The sequence below is a fragment of the Salvelinus alpinus genome, chromosome 8 (genome assembly GCF_045679555.1).
Source record: "Salvelinus alpinus chromosome 8, SLU_Salpinus.1, whole genome shotgun sequence".
NCBI lineage: Eukaryota > Metazoa > Chordata > Actinopteri > Salmoniformes > Salmonidae > Salvelinus > Salvelinus alpinus.
Window position 1 is genome coordinate 77,165,904 of NC_092093.1, and position 15,651 is coordinate 77,181,554.

General features: G+C 41.4%; 1 protein-coding gene across 3 annotated transcripts in view; it reads left to right on the forward strand.

Moving 5' to 3' along the window:
• The first annotated feature begins 10,489 nt into the window (after positions 1-10,489).
• Positions 10,490-15,651, forward strand: part of LOC139583731 (neuropilin-1a) — a 91,091-nt gene continuing 85,929 nt past the window's right edge. Inside the window, exons 1-3 of one of the 3 annotated variants that reach the window (XM_071415133.1) lie at positions 10,490-11,154; positions 12,395-12,836; positions 14,500-14,674. In XM_071415133.1, coding sequence (XP_071271234.1) covers positions 12,770-12,836; positions 14,500-14,674 — 242 coding nt within the window. In that variant the 5' untranslated portion in view covers positions 10,490-11,154; positions 12,395-12,769. Of the gene's footprint in view, positions 11,155-11,826; positions 12,837-14,499; positions 14,675-15,651 lie in introns of those variants that run through there. The other 2 variants (XM_071415135.1, XM_071415134.1) reach the window with 2 other exon arrangements.

A 15,651-nucleotide genomic window follows, 5' to 3' on the forward strand; every position in this document is an offset into this window, starting at 1 on the left:
TGTGTGTGTGTGTGTGTGTGTGTGTGTGTGTGTGTGTGTGTGTGTGTGTGTGTGTGTGTGCGTGTGTGTGTGCGTGCGTGCGTGCGTGCGTGCGTGCGTGCGTGCGTGCGTGCGTGCGTGCGTGCGTGCGTGCGTGCGTGCGTGCGTGCGTGCGTGCGTGCGTGCGTGCGTGCGTGCGTGCGTGTGTGTGTGTGTGTGTGTGTGCGCGTGTGTGTGGCGTAGACTGATAAACCAGGTGGAGACCTGTCACTGGATCAGACACTTCTGCCTGAGACAAATGGGGTCACTGGAGGTCAACAACATCACAATGTCAAGCAATGGCTGTAGCTTGTGATTGCAGGAGTGGTTATTCTTCGTAAGACAATGATAATGCAAAAATACTTCATCAGAGAAGATGTGATTTACACAACGTACAACAATAGAATTTCTTTGTTAAATATTTTCGATGTTTTTAATGTCTCTTTCTATATATACTGTCTGTCTGTATTATTAGCTGTGATGCTCCTGGATCGTAATTTAGCTGTGTCGACCCTCGCCATTTAGATGTGTGTGGATTCACTTGTTGAAAACAGGACATGCTCTCTGACTGTTTGCTGAAACCTTGTACCGGTTACACCAAAGCTTCTCTGTGAACAACACGGCTCACCTCCCTCGCTCCCTCTAATCCATTTGGCCTTTGTAAAACAGCCACTTTCATTCAGAGCTTTATAATTAACCAAAGAATATGGCTAACTGTGATGAGCTGTCGCTTTTGTTGCCGATCCAAACCATGCTCAGAGTCTTCTGATGGGATGACTTCATGAGTTTGCCTTTGCCCAATTAAGAAGAAGAGAGGTTGGTCTTTTAGGTGCCTTATGCCTTTAGTGACCTCATGAAGGACACTTCATAGTTTAACCTTTTCCCTCACTCCAGACTTCTCTTCCATTGGAGCACCAGGCGCAGATCACAGAGTGTCTTTCTCTCTCTCTCTCTCTCTCTCTCTCTCTCTCTCTCTCTCTCTCTCTCTCTCTCTCTCTCTCTCTCTCTCTCTCTCTCTCCCTCTCTCCCCCGCTCTCTCACTCTCCTCTCCCTCTCTGCGTATCTCCTCTCTTTTTTCTCTCTCTCTCTCTCTCGCTCTCCTCTCTCTTTCTTTTCTCTCTCTATCTCTCTCCCTCTCTCTTCAACCTTTGGGACCCTTATCCTACCACTAACACAGTAAATAATACTTCACACAAAAAGGTTAAAAAAAAAGGAAGAGAAATAACAAACAACCTCCATAAAAGTGAGTGCGAAGACTTACTTTACTAAACCTCTAGCTTACCCGTACAACCCTGTATCAATAAACGTCTGCTACGCCAGGCTCAGAGAGGCTTTCACAGTCGGAGCGTTTCACCGAGACCTCTCTGGTCTTTCTTTAGATAACCCTGCGTGTTAGCGTCCCCCTCAGTGGGAGTACCACAGCTGCAGCGCCCCTGTCCATCTTTATTTGTCTCACCGGACAGGCTGATTTCTCAGAGGGCCGCACTCTGACACCTGCGAGATGGATTTGCTCGTCTTAGCGGGGAGACATTGTCAGGATTACAACTAGAGATATTGACAGAGAGGATAGAGGGAACTTCAGGGGTCATGATAAGCTTGTGGAGTGAGTTCCATCACAGAGAGGCGTGATCCCCTCTTCACCTGTAATAACGGCTCGCTGAGACACGGGGAACGGAACAAAATGGCTATTTTTCATAGGAAAGATCGTACGAATGAGAAAAACGAGTAGCTTCTATGAGCTAATTCTGTCATGGGATAGGGTTAGGGTTAGGCCCAACCCTATCCCTAACCCTAAACTTGTCATAATTTGACAGTAATTATGAACTTAAATCTTATCTTTCCTAACCGACCTCATCCTAAAACTTGTACACTTATATGTCATAATTTGAGGCAAACCAAAAACCTCCCTTGTCTGTTTCTGACGAGTATGTCCAAATCTTCTGGACAGTAGGAAATGCTGTGTTGTTGTTACTGTGCTGATAGTGGCCAACTCCTCCACTTCCCTGATGAGGTTAAACTAATCAGAAGAGGTCTTATCTGTTTCAATGGAAACTCGTCTACTGAGTCTATACCATGTCCTGTCAGTTTCCTGTCTGTAAATGATCCTACACTAAATCATTACAGCCATCATATGACCCGAAGTCAGCGCATACTTAATGCCAACAGGAAGACACACACATACATACGCAAAAAAGAAATAGTGGCGTCTCCTTTTGCTCTCACTCAATGGGCAGCGTGTCATGTTGCACGGTAGTCCTCTCACTGTGCTGGCTAATCTTTACCATCACAGCCTGCTGCTATTGTAAGGGTTTCCTGTACTTAATTACTGGGGCACAAGGCATTGTGCTTTGCTGTGCTGAGGTTTCAGGCTCCATTTCTAACCCTTGTGTAGGACATTAACCTCCTGTATGATGTAGGCTAGGCCAAGGGGGTGACTGGCGACTAGCCTTACCACCTGTTGTGGTAATTCTATTGACTAAACAAAGAATAGAGGGAAGGTGGAGCGAGGGAGGGAAGGGTGGGGAAGGAGGGATGAAGGTGTCTATTTCACTGGTCAGTTTTTGATCTTGCCAGGAAACGGATTATCTAATGACATCACACTTCCGTCTTAAAGTATAATGCCCTACAGTGACCCAGAGATATTATCTGTTTCCCAAATGGCACCCTATTCCCTAAGTAGCACCCTAATAGTGTGTCATTTGGGACACTTCCTCTGTTTAGAACCACCACAGCTCTTTTCAAGAAGTGAGACTATAGAGAGTATGTTGATCCCTGGTCTGAGTGGGTTTCCATGGCGGATTTCCAGGGCAGTCTCTGAGGTGATTTTAAAGGGTGTGATCTCTCATAATTCAAGTCAGACGGATTCATGGGGAAATCAAATCAGCCTCTCAGACAGAGGAGAGCAGGGCAGAGCAGAGCAGAGCTGAAGCAGCAATATAATATCCATCATGCAGCACAATATTTAATTGACTTATATAACATTTCTCCTTTCTGACAGCTTCTTCCCCTCCCTCACTACACATCTACACCTCTTTTATTAGGACTGTCCTCTGGGGTTTGGGGTTTCTCTCTCTCTATCTCTGTCTCTGTTTCTCGCTCTCTGTCTGTCCCTTTCTCTCTCCCTTTTAGGTTGTTCTCAGGGGTTCTCCCCCTCTTTCTTTCTCTCTCTATCTCCTTCTCTCTCTGCATCTGATGATGATGAGAAGGGCCGGCTCTTGCCTTTAGGGGGCCCTAAGCGAGATTTGGTTTTAGTGGCCCTCCTCTTGACGGTGGAGAGAAATGTACATTTTAAATGTTAATGTTAAATGCTACCTTGTCACAACACAACTGATTGGCTCAAATGCATTAAGAAGGAAAGAAATTCCAAGAATTAACTTTGAACAAGGCACACCTGTTAATTGAAATGCATTCCAGGTGACTACCTCATGATGCTGGTGAGAGAATGCCAAGAGTGTGCAAAGCTGTCATCAAGGCGAAAGGTGGCTACTTTGAAGAATCTAAAATCTAAAATATATAACACTTTTTTTGGTTATTACATGATTCCATATGTGTTATTTCATTGCGTTGATGTCTTCACTATTATTCTACAATGTAGAACATTTAAAAATAAAGAAAAACCCTTAAATGAGCCAAACTTTTGACTGGTACTGTATGTTTACCTGAAAATATATATGGGGATTGAAAATTACATTGATGGAGGCCACTATCTATCTACAATGTTAAATCTAACCTGCCCCCTTAAAAAACAAAAATCACCACACTGCCTCATTATGCCTTTAGACATGTAATTAAGAAATGAAGACGACTTTGAGTCTTCTGTGTGTCCAAAAAAAGGTTTTCTTGATTAGGCGTCGAGCATCGGGCAATTCCTGTCTGTGATGATGTGAATTTGGGGTGCTGCTAGAGGGAGTTGAATGTGAAGGAAGTTAAAGCATGCACCCAATTACAGTGCGATTCTGTCACACACACACACACACAAACACATGCATGCATACCCACAGATGCGCGCGCACACACACACACACACTCGTCATTAATTTCCGGAGCCATCGTTCTCTCTTTCTACCCCTGAGAAACGTTTCAATATTTTTCTGCCAACGTTATGCATATTTATGCTTACATCCTCTCCGCTTCACTAAATGTCACTGGAAATGTTTATTTTTCTAATGAAGGCATTTTCATTTTTTACTCTTATTTCCTCTTCCTCCTCCTTCTACTCCTCATCCTCATCCTCCTACTCCACCTAGTTCCTGCCTCTGTCTTTGTTTGAATGAGGCATTCCTCCTGAAAACGACCATGCAGCTCTGCACACTGTTGTTTCTCTTTCTCATTACCATAATGTCTCTCAACTTCAGACGAGTTTTCGTCCTCTGCTAATTCCATGCACACTTAGTTTCAACTCACTCGCTGAGCCTCTGAGGAGAAACGCAGTCTTTGTTACAATTACTCCCACCGTTGATCTTCTGGAGGCCCTGTGGGACTCAGCATACAGGGGTAGTTTTCAGAGTCGCTCTTTTTCCCATGATGCAACCAAAGCCAAAGGAACTGACTATAAAAGAGCCGACTCACAATTCTCTCCTCTGGCTAAGAAAGGTTTGTCAGACCCAGACAGAACATTTAAAGTTTGAACATGTTCTAGAAGTTCAGCATTGAGTGATGCGCATAAATATGTATATGCTCTCTCTCGACCTCACACACACACGTGCACACACACGTGCACATACACACACACACACGTGCACACACAGCCTAGAACACAACCGTAGTTTTAGATGTACCTCCAAGTCTGTGTGCAGGGCTGTGTGAAATGTTCTTACGGAAAATAATTACCAACAGCTGCCAAAAGTGTGAACGAGTCTAACAACCACATGAACCACTTCACCACTGTGTAATCCAAACTGTACAATCTGCTTGTGTCCCGTTCAAAACACAGATACAGCTTGTCTGAACAAAATAGCAGTCTTTAACTGTGGCGTGTGATGGGAAGAGGAGGGAGAAAAAACACATGCTCTGATTAGTAGGTTACTAGGTTTTTTTAAAGTTCATGGTCTGCACCCCAAATCCCACTTCATGATTTGGAGAAATAGGAACATATATTTAACAGTGGCAGATAGTTGAGGAAATATCCCATCAGCCATTACAGCTGTTTACCTTTCGGGAAATACAACATGATTTCACATGTGGAAAATCAAATGATTTCATGTGAAATATTGTGAAACCATGTGGTTTTGGAACACTTCACATGTGATGATATTTCACATGAGGTTTCACATGTGGATTTTCACATATGATCACAGCAACTTTTTCATGTGGAAGTTTGTGAAACCATGTCGTTTTGGAACACTTCACACGTGCCCCTTCAGATTTGTCCTTTGAAAAAATATATGTTTCTCTGTAATACTACTAGCCACCTAGCAATTTTATGAAGTTGGCTTTAGCTAGCCCAGATAGGTTCCCAATCTCCCATCCACATAACTAGCTACCAAGAAGCCATTTCTTGGTAGCCCCTACAGGTAACTGCCATAATAAAGGAAACACTAACATTAAGTGTCTCAATGCACCTTGGCCACAGATTCTACAAGTGTTTGGAACTTTAGAGGGATGCGACACCATTCTCCCACAAGAAATTCCATAATTTGATGGAAAAGGTGTCGTTCCTGAATCTCCCATAAGTGTTCAATTGGTTTGAGATCTGTTGACTGAGAACACCATGATTACATAACCTTTCACATGTGAAATAATGTGGAACCATGTGGTTTTGGAACACTTCACGTGATGATATTTCACACAACCTTTCACGTGTATTCAAATTTCCACATGATGCCCTGCCAACAAATATGAGTCATTAAGATCACACCGGAACATCACAAAATAGCTGCAGTGTTTTCAACAGTACATAGTTGACTCAGTAATTCAAATTCAACACGTCGTCTCACCTGGGATTTAAACTCACAACCTCTTGGTTTACAATAATACGATATTCCTGCTAACTCTCTGTGTCTGTGTCAATGACTGATTTCACCTGTATTCCTACACTTTGGACTTCAAAGTAAATGTCAGCTTTGTATAATACACTAAGAGAATCTGTAATATTTATCAGAGTGATTCAGGAGTAACGTTAAAACAGAATAATATGCCAGAATAATATGCTAATAAATATGCTAATATGCTAATAAATCCTGAGGTTGTGAGTTCAAATCCCAGGTGGGGTCATGTTGGAAAGTCAGTACTAAGTGATCATGTCAAATGAAATCATACTGTCAATGATTGAAAAAAATACATTATTTTAGCTGAACAGCCTACCACTCACATGTGAAAAAAATAAATAAATTGCGTGACGAACTAAGAACAGTGCCTTGTTCAGGGCTAGAACGACACATTTTTACCTCAACAACTCAGGGATTTGATCTATCAACCTTTCGGTTATTGGTCCTACGCTCTAACCACTAGGCTACCTGCCACCCCACAATGATTAAATATTTGTACACTATTTTAGCTTAACAGTGTACCACTTACCTTAAAACCCCTATACCATTTTATTACTTCTCTTAGAAAAAAACACATTTAAAAGTTGCTGTTTCACATGTAAAATAATTGTTTTCACAATTTGAGCTGAAAACAAGAGACACATGTGAGGTTAGTTGTTTACATGTGAAACCATGCACACATGTTTTCAATATATAGTTCACATGTTAACACCACCTGTTCACATGTGGAGAATAACATGTTTTCACCTCACATGTAATTTGCAGATTCACATGTGGAATTTGAAGTTACACATGTGAAAATCGAATTTGCCCTTTCACGTGTGAAAAATGTTCAAATGTTTTCACGTGCAGTTTCATCGTATCCCGTGTTGAAATTTTGCATCCCCATGTTGTCACATTTATTTCCCATCAGATCATGTTTTCACATGTGCTGTAATGTTTTCACATGTGCTGTAATGTTTTCACATGTGCTCTAATGTTTTCACATGTGCTGTAATGTTTTCACATGTGCTGTAATGTTTTCACATGTGCTGTAATGTTTTCACATGTGCTGTAATGTTTTCACATGTGGTCTAATGTTTTCACATGTGCTCTAATGTTTTTACATGTGAAGTTTCATGTTTGTAGATGTTGCTTTTACATGTTATCGCATGTTGCTTTACATGTTGTCACGTTATCACATTAACTTCACATAAGATCACATGTGAAATCTATATATTTTTTCAATAAGTGTTCATACTGATAAAAGAGAGAAGAGGTAAAGCTACAACACAGAGGTGACTGTCCAACATACCACCATTTTTTACAAAAACCTACAGCCAATATGAATATTACTGTACATATTCATCAAGGTTTTCTATGGCATTGACTATATTATCATAAAAAGTTACAGTTACAGTTTCATTCCTGGGCTCAGTGTGCCATACCATAGGCTTGATATGACATCAGGACTGGCACCACACACCCAGTCATTTGGGGGCAGAGCTGAAAATATCGCCTTTATTGAGCAGCTGTAATCGGAAAACTGACATGGAGGGCCCTCTAATGGGTGGCCATATTCTGTTTGCGTCCCAAATGGCACCTCATTCCTTATAAAGTACACCATGACCCTGATCAAAAGTGGGGCACTAAATAAGGAATAGGGTGCCATTTGGGATGCGGCCTACATTAACCCTGCTCCTTAGTCACTCTTAATTTTCCAAGCAGATTAGCCTTCAATGACTGACTATAGTCTCTTTTATGTTGATTAGAAAATAAATACCTTACCCTGAGTTTGTTTTTAATAAATTAACATATGTTTTGGTCTATTGGGCAGTTCTCTTCTCTTCGGGGAAAGAAGAAGAAGCAAGCAGAAGTCAAGGCTCACCTAATGAAATTAGACCGACAGCGCAGCTCACAAGGAGAGAAAAAAGAAAATGTCTGCCTTTGTGCTTTGGCTAATTATACCACAGGAATGTATTAAAGATTACTGTGGGATATGAAGGGGCAAATCTTTTAAATGGCTCTCTCATTGTTCCCTCACAATCCCCTTCATTTCAGATATGGCAGCTGCCTCAGCCACCATTGTGAAATTACCCTGTCCCATTGTTCCAAAGCCTTGTTATCCACAAGACACACGAGTCTAGTTAGTGGCGCTTTGATAGAGGGGCCCAGTACCTCTCTAACATAGTGTTATCTGCAAGAGGGGGAATTACCAGTGGTGGATGGAATAAAGCAGCTCATTCCTCTCTCTCTAAGAAGACTAAGAAGACTGTGCACCATTAGTTGGGGTCATGATTGTCTTATGTTGCTCCACTTCCTTTATATGGCTATGGCATATCAAAACAACACAGTAAAAAAACATCTCAAGTTGATATTTATAATTGAAGAGGAGTGGTAGGCTATATATTCAGTGGTGGAAAAAAGTACCCAATTGTCATACTTGAGTAAAAGTAAAGATACCTTAACAGAAAATGACTAAAGTAAAAGCAACTCAGTAAAATACTACTTGAGTAAAAGTCTAAAAGTACTTGGTTTTAAATATACTTAAGTATCAAAAGTAAATGTAATTGCTAAAATATACTTAAGTATTAAAAGTAAAAGCAAAAGTATAAATAATTTCAACATTTTTATATTAAGAAAACCAGACAGCACAATTTTCTTGTTTTTTATTTATTTATGGATGGCCAGGGGCACATTCCAACACTCAGACATCATTTACAAATGAAGCATTTGTGTTTAGTGAGTCCGCCAGATCAGAGGCAGTAGGGATGACCAGATTGTTCTCTTGATTGGTGCGTGAATTGGACCATTTCCTGTCCTGCTAAGCATTCAACATTAAAAAGGTACTTTTTGGTGTCAGGGTAAAGGTTTAGAGTAAAAAGTACATCATTGTCTTTAGGAATGTAGTGAAGTAAAAGTAAAAATTGTCAAAAACATAAATAGAAAAATACAGATTCCAAAAAACAAAACTACTTAAGTATTATTTTAAAGTAGTTTTACTTAAGTACTTTACACCACTGTATATATATTCAGTATTGTGACTTTTATTAGTATTTAGCATTGTTAGGCCTTTATACATGCTTACATTCTTCTGCAGTCTTGTAATAAAAAAGCTGATGTAAAGATCCAAGGAATAGTGTAATGCTTTTGATCATGTAATTAATTGACAGTATAAAAGTATAAAAATTAAAAACCCTTTTTGATTTTGATAACCTTCCCTGAAAAATATAAATAATTATTTCTGCATTGCGATTTTAATTAAATGAAGACCCAAGAGTCTAATCATAAGTCTACACTTGTTTGTAAATATAGAAGTCTTATTAGACATATGGGAATTCCCCAGCAGGTCGTCTCTCTTGACACCACCTACAGGCCGGAGAGAGCTACCGTTACTGTGGTTACTGCGGTCACACTATTGCACACCGGATAATGCACTACTTACTCTTGGCTTCACTCTAATGTGTCTGCTTGGTTCAACCTATGGGTTTAAAATTTATCGTGCGAGCTCTCTGTAGGAGTCCGTCTCCAAGACACCCTCTCCTGCTTCCAGACCCTCCAACCTCGGTGCCACCCTGGTGTGTTTAGAATGCAGTCTGAGTCAATGTATTCCACCCCCTAAATATCAGGGCGGGATGTCGTTTTCGTACGTTTGATGTGATTAATTTCAATATAAAGGCAATGGGAGTTAAATCTATTTTAATGAATAGCCTAACAACCTCCTAAGGTATGTGTAACGTTGACATATAGGAGTTCAGCTTGTTTAAATGATCATGTCAATCAATAACTCACATTTGTTTTATGTTCACAATATCCATATTATTCAAATCATGACACAGGGTCATTTCTGGCCAATAGCAAGTTCCAGACTCACGGGATTGCGTGCGCCCTGTACGCGCGGGAGCCCAGGTCTCACAAAGGTCTTTCAAAGGTCTCTCTATACACTAAGAAAAAAGGTGCTATATCAAACCTTAAAGGGTCATTCGGCAGTCCCCATTTCAGAACCCTTTTGGTTGCGGGTAAAACCAATTTAGGTTCCATATAGAACCCTTTCCACTGAGGGTTCTACATGGAACCCAAAATGGTACTTGAAACCAAAAAGGTTTCTACCTGGAACCAAACCACCACTCTTTTTTCTAAGAGTGTACCTGCTACCAAATATGTCCAGACCAGACTGCACCATTGATCTGCCCCATTGGTACATGCTGGTCAATAATAACTGTAAATTTCAACACATTCAATGTGAAAATTCAAGAAGACTGTTCATACGAGGTCCATATAGCCTGTAAGAATGCAATTTGGGGCAATGACTATTTATTACTAGATCATTACAGAAAAAGTATCAATAATAGCCTTGAACGTATGAATAAGATGAATGGCAGTAGCATTATCAGTGCTAATTTTGTGGGTGTGTTCGAGTGTGTCCTAATATCTCATGTGACTCAGTCTATTCTGTAGACTGCGATAAGATAGCCAGGCGGTTGAATCTACATCTCGATTGTCGAGGCAACCCCCTGGTAAATGGGCGTGTGACTGGCTGGCTGGGTCTCGAGACACCGGAGACTCCAAACGAAGCCTGTGTTCTCAACAGCGCTACAGTTGCTGAGCACACAGTCAGGAGAGGTGCGTGACGCGCAGTACAGAGGGAGGAATAAGAAATGCTAAATTCGACTCACGCAGTCAATGCCTTCAATCAATCAATGATCTATAGGATATTGACATTTTCTAACCTCGGGTGATATTTTGGACTGACTTTTACCGGTGCCGTGCTGCTCATTCTAAGCGCAAATCCCGTATCCCTCACTTGATACTAGTGAGAGCAGCGGATAGCTGGCTGTGTGTACGCTGAGTTGAGTCTCCGGGAAGGAATTGGCAGCGGGTGCGTGCCTTTGCGCGGAGCAGAGAGGTGCTGAGCTTCAGGGTTGCCCGGACCGGCCCCGGCGTACTACAGGCTACTGATTGACTGGGGAAATAATTGGGAATTGACTTCCTCTCTCGTCAGCGGTGGAGACCTGTCCTTTCCTGTGGTTGTTTTTGAGGTTAACGGATTTGGAAGGAGGTGCGGAGATTTTGACAGAGAAACAGAGAGGGTATACTGTCAGCCTGCCGAAAACTGCTTCGCTTCGATATTTGATACATATGGGGTTGTGAGTGAGTCTACAAGACGCAGGTGATTGCAGTTTGTTTTCTTTAAGTGGCTTGAATTCAGAAGAGACAGAACATTTTTGCTATATGAGGAACACTGAGCGAAACGTGTTCTTAGCTTGCATTCACATGGTGTTAAAAAACACAGTGCATTGAAGTGGGTTACTATCCCCCTGAACAGCATAGAACGCAGGGAACGGGCACGTTTTGTACTGCTTGAAATGTTGAATTACTCTGTAGTTCATGTAAGGAATGTTAGGCGCCCTTGGATTCATGTCAGAGTAGTTGCACAGAGTAGTTTACCCTGTGACTTTGTGAGCATAGCAGCTGGTCGAAAGCATTTCATATTGAATGCAATTCCTCTTTTTGTGCAGTGCCGTAAGGACAGATAGCCTAAAAAGCCAAATTGCTTGATGCTTTGCACTGCCATTGATTTCCCCTAAATCTCAATGTGACGTTTTAATGAATGCTTTATCGTGATTCGAGCTTTAACTGCTTTTACAATTAGGGCATCTACATAGCCCATTGATGCGTAAAAATAGATATATGGTAAAAAATCTATTCATATTGCAAATCGATATCTCTTCTTTAGAATGATAATTCGATATTGAACGCCAAAAAGCATTTGAAGGAGGCTTTTCTCTCCTAGGGAGCTCCCTTGAATTCAGAATTAGCGGAGCGTCTTTGAGAGAGGTCGTTTGGCACACACAAATAGAAGTTTTGGAGGCAGTAGTGGTCTATGTTATTGTCCTCCATTTGAGCTGTTTGTTAGCGTAGTTTAGTGACATCCAGTAGCCAGTGACAGGGTGACAGTCCATCTCCAACAGAGGAGGGATAGTGAAAGAGAGCTAGCGCCCGTGTGCGCTGTCACTTTCAGGTCTGACTGGAAGTCTGCAAGTGAGACGGAGTGAGTCTCGGAAAAAGAACCCAGACCTCAGCTTTTAAAGAGAGGGGCGTCCATAGGTTGGGCTATGCATATTTGTAATCAAACCAATCAGAGACCTCTGATATTTAGGCTCGAGCAACCAGGCAGCACACCCGCTCAAAAGAAGAAAAGCGGTCGCAATTTAGGGATTGTATCCATCGTTTTAAGCCTCTATTAATGGCTTTCGCCAGATGTTAGTATTACTAGTTCGTGTCTTGTCAGATTTGAGAATCAGCAGAGCGCGAAGGGGAACAACGCGAGCTTGATTTGCTAATGTGCCCACTTTTGAAACGAATATCACCACCACTGCTGCTTACTCTCAATATTTCTTTCCATTTAGCGCCGACGGATTACCTCTTGCCTGGTCATCGTTTCCAAGGAGTTGAAACGGGAGTGGTGCTGGTGCCGGGGATTTTTACTTATTCTTTGACGCGCTCCGACTACTTGTGTGGAGGAAATGGCAACGCCAGTGTTTGAGAGAGGACCCCAACTGGAAGAGAGAGGAAACCGGACCTGAATGACAGGATACAGCAGCCGACCTGAGACATATCCAGACACATTTCAACTGCTTTAGTCAAGACACTTCTGCTTTATTTGTTTTCTTTCGGCCCAAGCCTGAACATAAGGAAGAATAACAGGCCCTGAAAAACCTTGGGAGGAGTTTTATTTCGTTTTTCGTTTTTCCTCATTTTATTTTGTTTCTAACAAAACAAGGATGCATTGTGGATTAGTGCTGTTCCTCTTAATGGGAATCTTCTTCGTCGCTAAGGCTTTCAAAAATGGTAAGTGACAACTGATATTCCCCCGGCTGTGCTGGGCTAGCCTATTTATCCTGATGTTTTTAAGGATTAACCGTCTCTAAACCTTCGCTGATGTTTTTCTGACTCGTTACGCGTTCACCTGCCTGTCTTCCCTGCGGGTTAGTGCTGCCATTGTTACAGATAAATTACTGTAGTGTGGGTCCTTCTATTTTTCAGATGTTATAAAACGTTTGGGCACAGTAGCCTAGTGCTAGGGTACTTCCCTCTTTCTTTGCTGTAGCAAATACATGTAGGCGGCACTTTATTGTTCGTTTCCACTATGAGCAAACTTATTTACGATAGAATGAATAGAGAGACATAAGAAAGAATGAACCGCCATATTTCAAATTCTCTTGAATATTGCATTGTATCCTATTCAAAACACATTTTCAAGTACTTTACATGGCAGATGGTAGCTATAATACAAAAGCATGACTGCGCACACATAAATGAAGATAAAGTGAGAGGCTAATTTGGACTACTTGAAGTGGCTTGTCTCTAGACACGAGAAAGGGCTCGTTATTCTCCGGGGCTTGTAAAAATGGTCTGTATGAAAAGGGAAACAAGTTTTATACGGATCTGCGTGAATCTAACAAACATTACGAGCATCATTCGTTAATATAGATTACTCAGCAAACGAATAATAGATGGCATAGATATTTGGTTTTATGTTATCATGAATACATAGACTACCCCAAAAACAAATAAATTATGCTCCTCACAGATAATCTGTGAAAAAAATAGAGTCTATCATTTTTTATTGTTTGGCGTTATTGCCATATGACACATTGTCTACAAGTCGCATGGCACCATATGTGCCATTCCCATGGAGACTCCGCCATACCCCGCCACAGCCACAGTGTAGTAGCAGCTCCCCGTCCACTCTCGGTCTACTACATGAATCCATGACTCCCTGCCGGGGCTAATGGTCCTTGGTCATTAGGAGTTGTTCTAGATATTAGCTGTTTGTGACATTTCACATCATTTTTTACTAGCCTATTTAAAAAAACATTATTTTTTTTACTTTAATTGACAAGCGATTAACGTCAACCGTTTTGGCCCAACATAAACTGCCACAATTAACAGTAGGCTATAGGCGAAACTTTTCCTAATGTTTGTGAACAATTGTTTTGTATACCATCCTTATATATGCTTGTCAAATAAAATGTGTACCATACTGTGTTATCTGAGCAAATTAATACAATGAAAAGTAAATATAACACATTTATTAAAATGTGGGAGAAATTCATAATCTTTAGCGCATTCACTGTCAGAAATGATTGACTTTACCGTGTGTCTTTGCATGTAGACCTATCCAATGTAGCCAAAACGCATATTCCATTTGTTTGGTATCTAGTTTAGACATATTTAGACACTGTGGGTATATGTTTATATGGAGTTAGCTTATCATTTATCAGCCTAAATATATATATTTTTTAATTATTCAAACAATCATGTTCGACTCCAGTTTGATTTTGAAAACACGCCTATTTACTCTCTATCTTCATCGGGACAATATTTAGATTAAAAACACACATTTTCTGCATTGAATTCTAGCCAACATTATTGATTCATTTGAATCCCTGTATCTGTGTCACATTGGGCTGTCGTGCTGACTGTCTTTTCTCCCCTTTCTTTCTTGCAGACAAGTGTGGGGACAACATCAGAATAACCAATGCGAATTACCTCACATCGCCTGGGTATCCGACATCATATTTGCCATCTCAGAAATGCGTTTGGGTGATAACAGCGCCTGGACCTCACCAAAGAATTCTAATCAACTTTAACCCGCATTTCGATCTCGAGGACAGAGAGTGCAAGTAAGTTGACTTGGCTGCCCTCTACGTCGTTCATGCATATTGTACATGAAAGCCCGCCATCTAGTGGCTATGGAATTATTGCGAGCGCAGCGCTGCCTGCATGTGTGAGGCAGGAGTGTTTCAAAAAAAATACTTGCTTCAGAGTTTATTTTCTTGTCATTGTCTGAGAAAGATTTTACTCATAGGACTTAATATTTTTCAGATTCTCATGGGTCTTTCCATTGAGGAAGTAAGCCCATTTAGTCTAAACTTCTATACATTCATTATACATTTCTCTTCCTCTTCTCATCGAACATAGTCCATTAGAAGGGGAACTGACCCGTCTTGCTGGGTCAGTTACAATTCCCTGTTTGACTTTTAATCTTTAAGGTGTTATGCCACTCTAGGTCAAACGGTTAACCTGTTGTCGGAGAGGTCTAAGCCAGGCAGCCAGGCTATGAAACCGTATAGCTCCACTGTTATGTGATGAGCTTGCTGCCTCCCTGTGTCAGTGGTGCCCTGAGGTGAAGCAATGTCTCAGCCTGGGCTGGCTGGCTGCCTATCCCTCTGTCTCTGCCTGCGCCCCAAACCCTGCCCTGTTCCCGGCTCCCTGTGTGTGTTCCCTCTGTGCCTTTGTTTACGCTGGAGGGGCAGCTTGAGAACACAGAGTGAACAGGGATGGATACTGTTACTGTATCCCCACTACGCACTACGTCCAAGCACTCTCTCTGTCTTTCTCTCTCACTGCTATTCCATTTGTGTTTCCGCGGAATACCATATAGGCCTGTAGATTGTACCGTTTTAATAGGATCTCTGCCCACTGGGCACAGATGTCCGTTTAACAACTAGTTTTGGTCTACACTTGATTGAGTTGTCAACTAATGTGGATTCAAAGTGAACTCAACAATAATATGAACCATGTCGTTGGATTTAGGTGAAAAGTTTGGTGGGAAAAAAGAGGCTGTGGGTTATACCGCTTTACTGCTTCTATAAAGGGC